Below are 14891 nucleotides of genomic sequence, written 5' to 3' on the forward strand. Positions count from 1 at the left end.
ATGAGGTCCAGGAACTGGTCTTTTCATTTTATTTATTTAAGTAGTCACATGTGGCTAGTGGCTGCCACACTGTTTGGTACAAGATCTAGAATGCATATTTTCATTGAAGTAGGACTAGAGAATAATTCTACATACATAAATTCCTGAAACAATTCACCTTCAAATTGTAATTTTTAAGAGTATTTATTTATTTATTTGAGAGAGAGAATAAGTGAGAGACAGAGAGCATGAATGGGGTGAAGGGCAGAGGGAGAATCAGACTTCCTACTCAGCAGGAATCCCATTGTGGGGTTCAATCCTAGGACTCCGGGATCATGACCTGAGCCAAAGGCATTTAATGGACTGAGCCACCCAGGCACCCCTGTAATTTTTCTTTCTGGAGACAAATCTGATACTGTTCATGTGCTGATAGCAGATAAAGGTTTACAACCATAACAGATACCTGTACCAGAGGTGGTCTCCACCGTAGATTTTTCAGGGGAGCAGGAGTAAAGTTAAAAGAACCCGTGGGGCGCTTCTTAAGCAGCAATACGACTCCTGTGGGGTTCTCTCTCAATTTTCTCACCAGATTTTTTAGCTGCCATCCCACCTTCAAAGAAAGAAAATGAGGAGAAGGGACTCACTCATGAATTATGAAAAATCAAATCTATGAATTTATTTCAAGGAAATCAGTTGTGAGCAAATAAGCAGACACCAATATATTCATCCAGTACTACTTAAATTATGAAAAATTGGACAGAAATTGCAAAATTTTAAAAATTCAAGCAAATGGCTTTGGATTTAGTTAAAAGTCCTAGAAGAGAATACTAAAAGTATTAAGTCTCAATGAATAAACTCACCACAGTCTGCTGATTAACCTGAATGACTTCATCACCAGCATGAATCTTCTGAGATCTGTCTGCAGGAGACTATTAGGAACAAACACAGAGACTTATTATTTTTTAAATCTTCCATTTTTTTCTGCTTTTATTTCTTCTTCTTTCTTCTGCAGATGAGCAATGGAAATAGAATTTTCTCAAGAACTATTACACAGCGCACTTAAGAGATGATCCCAAGATTACATGGTCTGTAGAGCCTGGTATACAGGTGGGCACTCATGTTCCCCACTAGATAAGTGGTCGGCTGGTCCAGACCACCTGTCAGTTATAACAGCCAGGTTCCTCTACCCCATCAGGAAGAGTGCGACACACAGTCAACCCTTTGGTTCATCTAAAAAGTACCTTACACAGATCCGTATCAAAATATATCTTGTAAAAGCTGACAAAGTGCTGAAAATGTAAAGATCATCACTGTAACCCTGTCATCCCATCTCCTTTTAAGCAATTATTAAAACTAAACCTTGTTTACTCAACCTTGCTTTACTCATTATCACAATGCTATTCACATAGAAAAATGGTGACAATAGAAAATGGACTTCTATAGAGAAAACAAATTTAAATTTTCGTCATTTTCAGGTTGAATTTAAAATGAATGTATTTTCAGTATCAAAAGTCCAGATTTTGATTCCCCCAAATAATACCTTGCTACAAATCTACAAATATATATACATGCATATATAGCTCTCTCTGCACATATTTGTGCATATAAATACCTAGATATAATCTATTCATTAGCTATTTTGCCCATAATATTCTGTTCAACGAATGAAACTAGCACTCTCTACGTTTAAGGTATCTCCTACGAGCAAAAGCAAAGAAAAGGATAAAACCCTTGATTTCAAATTACCATCAAATGTTATCTAGGCCAGAGTATTTTACTTGGTGACTTATGTAACTGACTGAATCTTCAGACATATTTACAATTATCTTTTTAAAAATAGCACCTCTGAACATGGTCAGGAGGGCAGCAACCAAACTCAAGACATTCTCACTAAATGTTCTTGCTCAACTGTTGGGATAGGCTCAGCAGGAAACGAGCAAGCAACATTCAACTGTAGAAACATTCCCTTCGATTCATCTAGATCCAATGCAAGGCACAGGTAACTATGACAGTTGTGTTTCAAAACATTTCACCTGCCACCATAACAATGAGCAGGGCCTTGCCTGAGAGAACCACACCATGGGCACCTCAGGAAGATGGCCTACCTCAAATCTCTTTCTCTTTTGAGGCACTAAAAGAAAACAGCAAATGCACCTAGGCTCCTTTTTGCCCATGTGTCAGATGCTTAATCCATAGTTATAGACCAATTTTGCTAAGTCTGATCAGAATCACTCCAGCCCAGATAATCTTCTTGGCTCAGGATTAATTTAAGGTAAGGTTCACTTTATAAAAGATGACCCTGAAGCCAGGAAGTTCTTGTTTGAAGATGTGCGATCTTCAAAACCAAGCCTAAATGTCCTGAATTGACTTTCCTTCCTAGGGATCCTCATGCATTCATTTCTCAAATGTCCTACCAGGTGATTAAGCGATGTATTTGGCAGAACACTGGTAAAGAGAGAGCTTAATACCAAAATTCTCCCTGGGGCAATGGCTCTTGCCTATCTTCACCATGAGCCAGACTACTGAAAAATGATGCTTGTTCTGGTTTTCTGCAGAAGGGTGATGACCTGGAGAATAATTCATCCATTCTTCAGAGGCTAATCTAATTCTCACATCATCTCAGAGGTAGGGAATAGAAGTATGGATGGGATCCTGTCAAGGTGTTGAACAACATCAAAAAAAGAAGTCATAGGGAATCACTGGATACTGTTCAGCTGACCTTGGAATGATCCTGACCTCTCAGGTAACCTCCCCCCAAAATGGACTGGAGGCCTAAGATGGCCTGCTATCATTGTTTCAGCCTGGAGTCCAAGATAAAGAAATATAGGGAATGCAGTGGGTGATTTCCATCCACTACCACCCACCACACTATGCTTCCATTAAAACATTCTGATTTTGGGAGCACCTGGGTGGCTCAGCTGGTGGAGCATCAGACTCTTGATTTTGGCTCAAGTCATGATCTCCACCCTGCATCAGCTTCCATGCTCAGTGAAGAGTCTGCTTGAGATTCTCTCTCTCCCTCTACCCCTGTCCCTGCATGCACTCTCTCATTCATTCCTTCATTCATACATAACTAACTAACTAACATACTGATTCTAAAGTCCCAACAACTTTACCTGCTAGCTGGAAAGCTGTTCCAGAGCTGGAAACTGGCATTTTCTACTGCCATTTAAGTGTAATATACCCAGCATTTAGAGTAAAATACCCAGATTAAGCCCTTGAGAAGTAGGCTCTTATCTAACCTTTCACCCACATCTGTGAGATTTAGCGAGTGTTCAGCACATTCCAGGTACTCAGTGAACACAAGCTCAATGACTGAAAAGAATGAGTGATATTTTCAAATGGATTGCCAACTGGAATAAGACAAGTTTTCGCTTTTTTTGATCTTTAACAAGATGGAAACCACCTGTCTCTAGGTGGCTTCTGTATAGTCCTGTATGAGATCAACCTACATCCAGGTAAATCTTAAATCTCTCACCCAGTCTTATTGAGTCTGGTTGGAATTCTAGGAAATGTATCCTTACATTAGACATTTCACTTCATTCAAAAGCAGCCTGTTTAGTCTCTGTTTCAACTCTCATCCTTAAAACCAAAGGACAGGAGGCAGGGGGGTGGTTTGAAGAGGAGAAATCTGTGTGCCTTCTGGTAGTAATATGACAGTGAGCTACACATTTATCCAAGATGAAAACTGCTTTAGGAAGACCAGTGAGAGTCTGCAGCCACACAGATCAGATCTGGCTGTTAAACAATGCAATCAGTAGACAGTTAGTTTAGTTTTATATCTAAGACTTCAATTCTTTAAAAACTGAAATGACCTTCACCATCCCCCTGAATCCATCCAACCCCAAAACAATGCACTGAATGGTACACAAGTATGTTCTCCTTATGGTTCAGCTGATATATGCTAAGTCTCGACAAGAATGAGGGATGAACTGTGTAATGAGTTATGCATTTTTCTCTTCTGCACCATCCCTGACCTAAAAGCATAACTTCCCATGCTGTTATTGCTTATCATGTATGTGCTATAAAAATTTCTATTGCTTCTCAGTGATTTTCACTGTAGCTCGACAAAGAATGCTTAAAGATACCACCATCTTCTACTCATTTGTCTGCCAGAATCACAAAACTTACTTAAAATTCACTGCCTTGAGCAATGTCATTTCTTTCTTGCTACAAAAATCAAGTTTGTGTCACAAACCCTCATCGAAGATTATGCCATTTTATTTTATCAAAAGACCTAGCAGCTAAAGTTCAAAATTCAACATGTATTTCCACCAGATTAGAAGAGAAGTTACCAAATTTCTTCTATTTTTAGGAATTATTTCCTCTTGTTTTAGTTGATTAAATAGCAGATTAGTTCCACAAACATGTGCTTCTTTCATACAGATCCAAGAAGCCATTTCAAACATTTTTAGCTTCCTATCAATGTCATCAAAAACTAGCCATATTGTAGATTGCAAAAAGAAAGCATTCAATTGGCTCTACTCTTTACAAATTCAAAATGTTTTGAGGGGTTCAGGAAAAACCCTTCATGGAGCAGCCTTTCCAAAAGGAAGTTAACAGTATACAAAGACTCTCCCAGTAGAAACAGCCCTGCTTTTTCTATTCAAAAGATCGGGGGGAAGAAAAAACCCGAAATTTCAGTATCATGCCAAACATTACAAAACACAACTCTATAAAAAGAATCTACGTTGTGTAAAAATCCCAAAATAGCCGCTTTGGTGATACATATAAATTCCATTACACAACAACAACAAAAAACTGTATTTTACACATATGGCTACCAATCCCAGTTCTTGTCAGAATGGTTTTCAACAACAAGAGATCACTGTTTTTATACTTACGGGTTAACACTTCCAAGGAGCAAAGGGAATAATTAACAGGGGTGGGGGGGTGGGTAATAACTGGGCAAGGTATGTGAATGACAGCAATAAAAGGCAACTTAAATAATAAATTCATGACAGCTGGTGATAAGCAGCGTCCTAGCAACAGAAATGAACACAACGGCCCCCACAGTGACTACAGATAATAAAATAGGATGCACACGCTGCAGCCCCAAGTAGAGGGATTCTGTGTCACGTGTGCTTAAACACATAATGGCTTTTACATTCAACGGATACGTCCACTTACGTTTTCCGTGGTTCCAGTAATCACGTGCAATCCATCATAGGTTGATTTGATGTACATGCCCTAGAGGGAGTCACAAATACATTAACTCATTACTCCAAAGTTTAGAAAACACAGCCGCCGGGGAGACTTCATCTTATAAAACATTAAAGGCAAGCCCTTCAGAACAACACTCATTTTTTTTAGGCCTCCTGAAACACTGGGAAACAAGAGAGAAGGAGAGCAAACAAAGGGAACTGCTCATGAAAGAAATCAGGGGCTGGATCTCTCTGGTATTGTAACTTGTGTTCTGGGCACAGAGAATTTTGTTATAAAACTCTGGGGACTCAGAAGGCACCTTCTCAGACCTGCCGGATGAATGAGGCATTTCAAACAAGGACCGTTCTCTCCTGACCATCTCTTTGTCCGGTGACACACTATATTCAGATAAACGTGGGAGCAGCAGTCATCATGGAGGTGACTTGTTTAAGCCACTGAAGACCAGGATATATGCACAAAGATTATTAAAGCAACACAACATAGGGAGTCTATTAGGAAAGGCACTCTTCCATTTTAAGGGAAGCATAAAGACAAAGACGCTCCCCCGACAGGCCTGGTAAGCCAACTCAGAGGCGAATACCATACCAGAGAGGAAACACTGCCACCGTCTACTGTATCACATATAAAAAATGTTTATTAAACTTTTATAAGATGGTGTGGTGGGTGGAGGGCAAACAGTCGATGGGGAAAAGATTTGTTGCTCACTCTGGTATTGAATTTGCAATAATGTAGATCATCCTCAGAAATCATTTTGACCTTGGACTTGTCTTCCTCAGCAACCCACCCTACTCTCTAATGAGAATCTCATCAAATGCTTACACCTTCAAGCTTCTCTCCATTCCTCCCCTTTCCCGTTTCTTTCATTCACCGAAGAATCCACTTCTCCCAACCTATGGGACTCCTCCTTGCAAAGCATTTACTTATGTAACTTTACCATCTGAGGCCACTTCTGCCACTGGGGGCATTTCTCTGCTTTGAGACATAACTATAAACTCACCTCCAGGAAGTCTTCCCTGCTTAAACTACTTTAATCCATCATTCACCTTGAAGCCAAGAAGTCTCAACATGTGAATTACTCCTTACTAAGAACATGAGCTTGTCGATATTTGGCTGATTTTTGTTTTCCTGAGAGCAGAGACTGCCTTGGTACCTCCCCACAGCTATCTACACACTAGGCCTTCCTCGTCCTCCTCCTTATCAGTATCTGCAAGCCACCAATGAATGCAAGGGAACGATGTATCTAGCAGCTGGCACCCAGCACTCATCATCTAATTTAATACTTTCAACAACTCTGTGAGGCAGTCATTATTACTATTCACTCCTTTTTTTTTTTTTTTTTAAGATTTCATTTATTTATGAGAGACGCAGAGGCACAGGGAGAAGCAGGCTCCATGCAGGGATCGTGGGACTCCATCCCAGGTCTCCAGAATCATGCCCAGGGCTGAAGGCGGGTGCTTAAACTGCTGAGCCAGCCAGGCTGTCCATTACTATTCACTTCTGACAGATGAGGAAACCCAGCTCTCTCAAAATCACAGCCCTTGAAAAGCTCATGAGGGAGCCTCACAGTTTCTTCCACTTAAATCTCAGCAAATTAATCATGCCTGATGCTGGAAGATCTAGGTATCAAGGCACAGATCCAGGTAGCCAGGTATCTCTACCTATTTGTATGCTCAGGGCCTCTTGTTATAGGGCTCATATGTCACTTAAGAAACATTTCTGGACACTTTTTAAGGAAATCATTTCTTTCAACCATCTCTTCTCACATTCACCCTAAGTGCTAATACAGACTTTCAGAACAGATGTTTTGTACCCAGAGACCATCTTTCCTTTGTGTAAATGTTTTATATCTCCTTGCATGGGCTAAGGCCTAAAAATAAAACTGTTAAGACAATCCCTTCAAGATATGAGAGTACAGTTTAAAACCTGTATTTATTTTTATATTTTGAAGACATAAAACCTGTCAACAGTTCAAGATGGCCAATTCCTAACTACATAATGGAAGACAATCTAATTTAATTCTATTCAGAATTGTACCAAAAGCAATAAGGAATCAGAAAAAAATTTAATAAATGATACTGTTATTTTTTAAAAGAAAACAAGTGATTCTAGAATTCTCACCAGGCCTTCTCCCGGTTTAACATTTGGCAAGTGAACTTCCTCCAGACACGCACACTGGCTCATAACAGGGTCCGTAGTAGAGCGTATTGTTTTGTCACAGATGCCATTTAAAACCTTGACCTAGAGTTGGACAGGCAAATAGGAAAGGTTCAATCATTAACCAAGTTTATCTCAAGCTGAATTTTAAAGAAATGCACTTCATCTACAATCTATAGCTGCAGTCAGTAATCATTTTAATAATGCTACCCAATGAAGCTTTGGCATTTGGACTTTGTATTTGCAATCGGAGGAAATAGTGCCACTACTTTGGCTTTGTTTAAAGAGTGCAGCTCTTATGTGAATTAAGGCCACTGAAGAGCCACGGACTGTACAGAAACCCCCATCTGGCAGTGAGGGAGAATCACCTATTCCCTGCCATTTGCAAGGTTTCTTAGTGATCACTCACATTGTAAGCATATCAAATACCCATACAGTTAAAAAAAATTTTGTCTGCAATTTTTTAAATAGATTTTCTTTTTAAAGCAGTTTTAGGTTTACAGAAAAACTGAGCATAAAGTACCGAATTTCTATATACTTCCTTCCCCATCCCAACTTCCAACAATAGCTAGAACATAGTTAATAATAACAAGATATTAAAAATATTTTGCTTTACTGTGGTATATCTGTTAGAACTGATGAACCAAAATTGGTACCTAAGTATCAACAAAAGTCCACAGTTTACATTAGGGCTCATTCTTTGTGGTGTACAATTCTATGGGTTTCAACAAGTGCATAATGTCTTATAACCACTACTATGGTACCATACAGACTAGTTTCACTACCTAAAAACCCCCTGTGCTTCACCTATTCACCTCTCCTGCCTTTCCCACAATGAACCCTTGGCAATCACTGATCTGTTTACTGTCTCACAGTTTTGCCTCTTCCAGAATGTCAGATAATTAGAATCATACAATACGCAGCCTTTTCAGATTGGCTTCTTTTTCTTGGTAATGTGCATTTAAGGCTCCTCCATATCTTTTCATGGCTTTATAAATCATTTCTTTTTATGAATAATATTGAATATTATGAATAATGTTTTATTGTCTGGATGTGCCAGTTTATATAGTCACCTACTAGAGGACATGTGGCTGCTTCCAAGTTTTGGCAGTTATGAACAAAGTTGCTGTAACATTCTGTACAGGTTTTTGTGACCAGATAAATACCCAGGGGTAGAACTGCTAGATCGTAGGTTAAGAGTAGGCTTGGTTTTGTAAGAAGCTACTACAGTGTCTTCCAAAGTGGCTGTACCATTTTGCATTCCCACCAGCAATGAACAAGAGCTCGTACTGCTCTATATCCTTGTCAGCATTTGGTGTTGTCATGTTTTGGATTTCAGTTATTCTAATAGGTGTGTAGTGGTATCTCACTCTTGTTTTAATTTGCAATTCCCTAATGACACACGACGTTGAACATCGTTCCCCATACTTATTTGTCGAATGCCCATCTTTTATGCTGAGGTGTCGTTCAGATCTTTTGCCCACTTTTTAATTGAGTTATTTTCTTATTATTGAGTTTAAACAGTTCTTTGTACATTTTGGATACAAGTCCTTTATCTTATATGTGTTTTAAAAATACTTGTTCCCGGTCTGTGGCTTGTCTTTTCACTCTTAACACTTTCATAGAGCACAGTGTTCCACCTCAACCACCTTAACAATTTTTCCTTCATGGATTCTGTTTTTGGTGTTGTATGTAAAAACTCATCAGCAAACACAAGGTCAACTTAGATTTTTTTTTTTTTTAGATTTTATTTATTTATTCATGAGAGAGACGGGGTGGGGGTGGGGGCACAAACACAGGCAGAGGGAGAAGCAGGCTCATGCAGGGAGCCCGATGTGGAACTCGATCCTGGGTCTCCAGGATCAGACCCTGGGCTGCAGGCGGCGCTAAACTGCTGTGCCGCCGGGGCTGCCCCAACCTAGATTTTTTTCTGTTATCATCTAGGAGATACACAGATCTGTGCTTTACATTTAGGTGTATGATCTTTTTAGTACTGGCTCACATTCTCTGACCCCAAACATTGATCAGGTAAAATTTCTGAGACATGAAGATCCCTATTCAGTGTTCTCCATGTAGAATTAACAGGGGTTATGTGGTTGTCTCCTTCAGTCAGATTCACCTAATCTTTCAAAATTAAGCCACCAAAGAAATCAGGAAATTCCAAAGAGTGATTTTTTTTTTCCAAGGGGGAGAATCCAAGAAGTGACACTTCTTACATTCCCCCAATTTGTTTAGCCTTCCTATTTATGGAAAATATATTTATAGCAGTTTCATTGCTAAATTCCTCAACATCAGTAGGAGGAAGGCCTTATCAAAAGGGCACAGGCAGGCTTATGTCAAAGGAAGGAAGTGATGATGAATAGTAACAAAATGCTCTTTAAACAATCACAGCACATCCCCCCTCCATCATAAAGTTTTTGCCAAGGATTTTTTTTTTAATCAAAATGTTCCTAAAGTGAAATATGCAGATCAGTATATCCCTGATTAACAGGCTAGCTGGTAATTTAAGTATAATTGTACCTAATGAAACAGAGACTCCCATCTATGCAAGTTAAGCACAGGAATTTTCACAGTAATCTTCTTGTTGTTAAATAACTTTTAATCTTACCTCGCTACCTAAATTAATAGATTCAACTCCCAAAAGCCAATATTTCAAAGTATATCCTAAAGGAATTAGCCACAGAATTTTTTACTTGAATTAATGTGAGTCCCATTGGTTTGGGAAAAGGAATTTTACAGTAACTTAGGTATACTTACTACAGCTAAAACTTTATCTTCCATTTCTGCTACAAGGCAATCCTAAAGAAGGAAAGAAGAAAAAGAAAACTGTAAGAGCTAGAAATTTCCAAAAACTGGTTACTTAGCTCTAGAGGTACCCAAGACATCCCGGGTGTGTCCCTCACCCTGCAGCTCAAGGAGTCCAGCACTGGGTGCAGATGGCACAGAGGGGGACATCCACCTCCTCCTAAGGTCCTACTCTCTCCTGACTGAAGGAGCTTATCATCCAGGGAATGCATTTGACCGATTACTTAATCAGAAAACCTATGAAAAGAACTGAACTGGAATCCACCAACCATCTAGACTGGGCAGAGAGTAGTAAGCCAGAAATCAAGTCCAAGAAACTGGACAATGGCTCCCAAATGTGACCCCGTGCTCAACTAGCACTTGGCCAACAAGCCAGGAATCTTTTAGCTCTGGGCCTGCTTGTAAGAATAGCTTTCAAATAAGGGCTTGAGTAAACGTAGCCACAAAAGTTTATTTTAAGCACCACTGAGATTAAATCAGATATCTCAGTCCTTAATAAATGAAAAGCGTTCAACAAAACATTCATTAACACACTGCCAAAAAAGTGGTCTTGAGGTATGCTATTGATGACATCAAATAAAGGGCTGGAATGCAAAGCATTATTTACTCAGCTTAAGAACAAAAGCCTCGGAACTGTATGAACCCAGTTGGCTGATTATAGAGGTCTCCATTGTCCTGTCTAAAAGTGGTCACAATGAAGCTGCCATGTGAAACTCTCAGTTCTTCTAGAACTGGTCTACAGCAAAGGTTTCCCAACTCCATAGCAGAGTATGCAGGGGGAAAAATGGCCTAGATCCTTTAAGAGTTTATTTTGCACCATTAAGTATAATCCCAAACTAGGACATCCTAATTATTTCATGTACGTGAAAGATGTTAATCAACTCTTGGAACTGTCAAAGATTTTCACTTCAATCAAAAGTCATTTGATGTCATTTTTTTACTACTACAGGGAGAGGGGGCCTGGACTAGAAATGCATGATAATCTACCCTATACGATTTTGTAATCAGATTTTCAATGTCTTCTTAAAAAAAATTCTCTACTCAATTAAAAAATGTGAGAAACAATAATACTCCACTGCTCCCAAAATTTACACTGATTCTCAGGAAAAGAGCAGCCAAGTAAGAAAACACTCAAAAAAAAAAAAAAAAAAAGAAATTTAGAAATATATTTTTACATGCATGAATCTGATATAATCTCAACCTACAGGAGCAACTTCTGTAAAATAGAATAATTATAACTCAAAAGTATGATTTTCCTCCTCCCTCTTGTGTAGAGGCTTGACTACCACGACGGCTCAACTCATATTAAAACCATAAGAAAGAGAGAATTATTAAATAAATATCAATTTTAGCAAACAGAATACTTAATGCAGTCTTGTGCTAGAAATAAAGCTAATAATATGTGTTTATGATTTTTCATTACAAATCCCAAAATGATGTGATAAGCCCTGTCACTCTCATGAGATAATCACCCACAGACAGACAGCTCTTCTTGATACACCAGAACCCATGACTCAAGGTGGCTGTGTGACCTCGGGGATCCTGACACTTGATTCCTTGACAGATCTAAGAAGCCACCAAGAAAATGGGCTCCCTGTGGGGTGGGAGCCAAGTCATTAGAGGAGCTCTCCTGCCCCCCAAATTTGTTCAAGTCTGCATGCAAGAGAGCTCACTTTTTACCTTTTGCTGCCATGAATACAGGCTCCCACACCCATTGCTACTGGGAGGAAGCAGCTGCACACATGACTTCATGGTGTTTGGCATAAAGGCAATGGACTGGAAAAAAAGAAGTCCTGGAACCGAGTCACCCGTCAGGAGCCAGACAGTGGGGCTGAGCTTTGTCACATTCCTTGGTCACCTGGATCAGCGGACTCAGGCCAGCCTACCTGGCAGGGACCCAGCCAGGGCTGATATCAGGTGCCCCTTCCCTCCTCTGCACTTCCTTATTCTAACTCCATAGCAGCTGAGGTGACTTGAGCCTATTTCTTCCTCCATAAAGCCAACACGATCAACCCTAGCTCAGAGATCTGCTGAGAAGTAAACATGATCACATGTCAAGCATGTGGCACATGACTGAGACACAACCAGCTCTCGTGGCTTCTTTCTCCTCTGCTTTCATGGCCACCTTGCTTTCTGTTCAGTCCTCCTGGGCCACTTTCTCCGCAGTGGACTCTGGCACCTACCCCTGTCATTTCATCTCCCACCACTGTGATTGCAGGTTTCCTGTCATCACAACTTTACGAGGACAGAGCAACATACAGAGTTTCCTTCGTCTGACAGCAGAGCCTGCAAACTGGACGGGAGGTCTATCCGTGAACTTGGTGTGGGGCAGCAGCTGAGGCATGCTTACCTAGACAGGTGCAGGGTCCTTACAGGGGAAGAGCAGCCACCACGTACCCTTCAGATCACGAGACTGACACCTTAGCCCCAAACAGAAGGACACAAAGTGACGAGAAAGAGGAGGGCAGACAGCAACATGTGGAGGAGAGAAAGGAGCAAAAGGATGAGCAAATGTCTCCCCTCACAGATGGAGACGAAAGTAATAAGGAAGGACCCCAGGAGAACATGATCCTTGTCACCGCAAAGAAGGGCACAATTTTCATTCCTTAAATTTCCCAGAATAAAGGGATAAGTGGAAAAGCCTGGTTTCTTCCGGAAAAGTCAACAGACCTTCCGCCAAGAAGTTTTGAAGAAAACTGAACTTCCCCTCGCTGTAAGAGAGCGTGAAGCCTCCTGGCTCATCCAGGCTTGTCGCTGCCATCACAGAAAAAGGAGTTCAGCTCACTCATCAAGTTTGTTATTTCTAACCTGTGTGCACACAAAAATTCACTTGCCAAAGCACCTGTGTTCTCTGACTGCTGAAGAAAACATATGTTCACAAGAGCGAAACATCTTTTTCAATCTAAGTGCACAGTGATACTCCCATGTATGTTCAGATTTGGCCAATCTCCATCCTTAAAAATTGTTCAAATTTAAATAAACAAACAAAAGGCCAAGAACAGAAAAAAAAGAGCAACATACTTGTTAACTTCCTCTCCTTAAACCATCAAGTTTGTTGCCAGAAAAGCAGTACAAGGCATGATTTTTTATGTTTAAAATTTTTAAGTGTTAATTTTTAATTCATTAACATATAGTGTATTGTTCATTTCAGAGGTAGAGGTCAGTGATTCGTCAGTCTTATATAACACCCATCAGTGCCCTCCTTAATGCCCATCCCTCAGTTCCCCACCCCTACCCCTGCCCCTGAAGCAACCCTCAGTTTGTTTCCTAGAGTTAAGAGTCCCTTATGGTTTATCTCCCTCTCTGATTTCGTCTTATATTTTTCCCTCCCTTCCCCTATGATCCTGTTCTGTTTCTTAAATTCCACATATGAGTGAAATCATATGATAATTGTCCTTCTTTGGCTTATTTTGCTTAGTGTAAGTTCCATCCACTCTAGTTCCATCCACATAGTTGCAAATGGTTAAAATTTCTTTTTTTATGTAATATTCCAGTGTGTGTGTGTGTGTGTGTGTGTGTGTGTGTGTATACACCACATCTTCTTTATCAAGGCATGATTTTTATATTTCCTACTTAAATGCTATGACTTTTTGTGGGCACTGTGCTTTACATATATTATTTCATTTAATCTTCATGCCAATCTTTTACAGTAGATATTGTTATTTTCAATAAATATTTTACACAACTTCTCTATATCTAATTTTACACAAATATATATGTGTGGTCATGTAATGTTCTTTATATGAAAAAAGTGTTTCTTTTCCTTCCTGGGAGAGCAGGGGCTTGACTCCTATGCTCCATCCCTACTTCTCTCCCTGCCAAAGTAAACCCAACTTTTCTTCCAAATTACCTACTGTACTTCCTTCCTCCTTTGTACACAGGCGGTGTGTGTATTATAAATACTTCTATGCATACATTTTCATATTTTGGGGGTCACCATTTGTCATTATATTACACTTTTTTCCCCTTTTATTCTTATTCAACAATTATTGTTATAAAAATCCTGCCAAATAATCTGGTATGGTAAGTATTAGTATTCTCATTTTACAGACCAAAAAAATGAGGCTCCTAAGTTTTAAGCAACTTTTCCAAGGTCCCAGGGCTAACCAGTGGTAGAGTTATGATTTGAACCTATGGCTGTCAGTCTCTGAAGCATCAAAGGGAAAACAAAAACAAAAATAATACCTCTTCCACCCCCTAGGTTTGCGCTAAATTTCGCCTGATAAGTGACAAATTCACATCAGCTTCTGGTCAAAACCATTATCTCATTACTTAAATACACATTTAAAAATCACCACTTATCATGTGCCAGGCAGTGTAAGGCTCAAAAAAGGCAGGGGGCAAAAGTGATGAGGATGCTCAGCAGGCACCATTCTCCTGATGTGAACAGTTCAAGATCTGTACCTCCAATGGGGAGATTTTTTTCCTACCATCAGTTTATAATAACCAACACCTCTGTGAGTACCAGGAAAACACCCTGAGACGACATAAGCCCATTTGATCCAGGCAAGCACAGATTACTCAAAATGTGGCCTTTTCAACGAGGGTCACTCTAGTCACACATCAAAACCTGAATTCCACCTCAATCCAGCCTGTGCTCCTTCCCCCCTTAGCATTTCTTAACCTTATGCCACTTGGTTACTCCAGAATTTCTATTTAAAACAAAAGAAGGTAATCTTTGATGTAAAAGGCACTGGTCATTTTTCAGAAACCATCTGTACAACACATCAAGTAAAAGCCTTTCATCTTTCCCCAGTTGGGATTCAGAAAAAAATGGCGCAGAGCAG

At 39.8% G+C, this 14891-nt stretch overlaps 1 protein-coding gene across 1 annotated transcript in view; it reads right to left on the bottom strand.

Moving 5' to 3' along the window:
• CNKSR3 (CNKSR family member 3) overlaps window positions 1–14891 on the bottom strand; it is an 88053-nt gene that overhangs the window by 12994 nt on the left and 60168 nt on the right. The window contains exons 5-9 of the mRNA XM_038526372.1: window positions 10057–10098; window positions 7264–7383; window positions 5110–5169; window positions 840–908; window positions 443–589 (exon numbers count right to left, since the gene is read on the bottom strand). Coding sequence (XP_038382300.1) covers window positions 443–589; window positions 840–908; window positions 5110–5169; window positions 7264–7383; window positions 10057–10098 — 438 coding nt within the window. The remainder of the gene's footprint in view (window positions 1–442; window positions 590–839; window positions 909–5109; window positions 5170–7263; window positions 7384–10056; window positions 10099–14891) is intronic.

The sequence above is a fragment of the Canis lupus genome, chromosome 1 (genome assembly GCF_011100685.1).
Source record: "Canis lupus familiaris isolate Mischka breed German Shepherd chromosome 1, alternate assembly UU_Cfam_GSD_1.0, whole genome shotgun sequence".
NCBI lineage: Eukaryota > Metazoa > Chordata > Mammalia > Carnivora > Canidae > Canis > Canis lupus.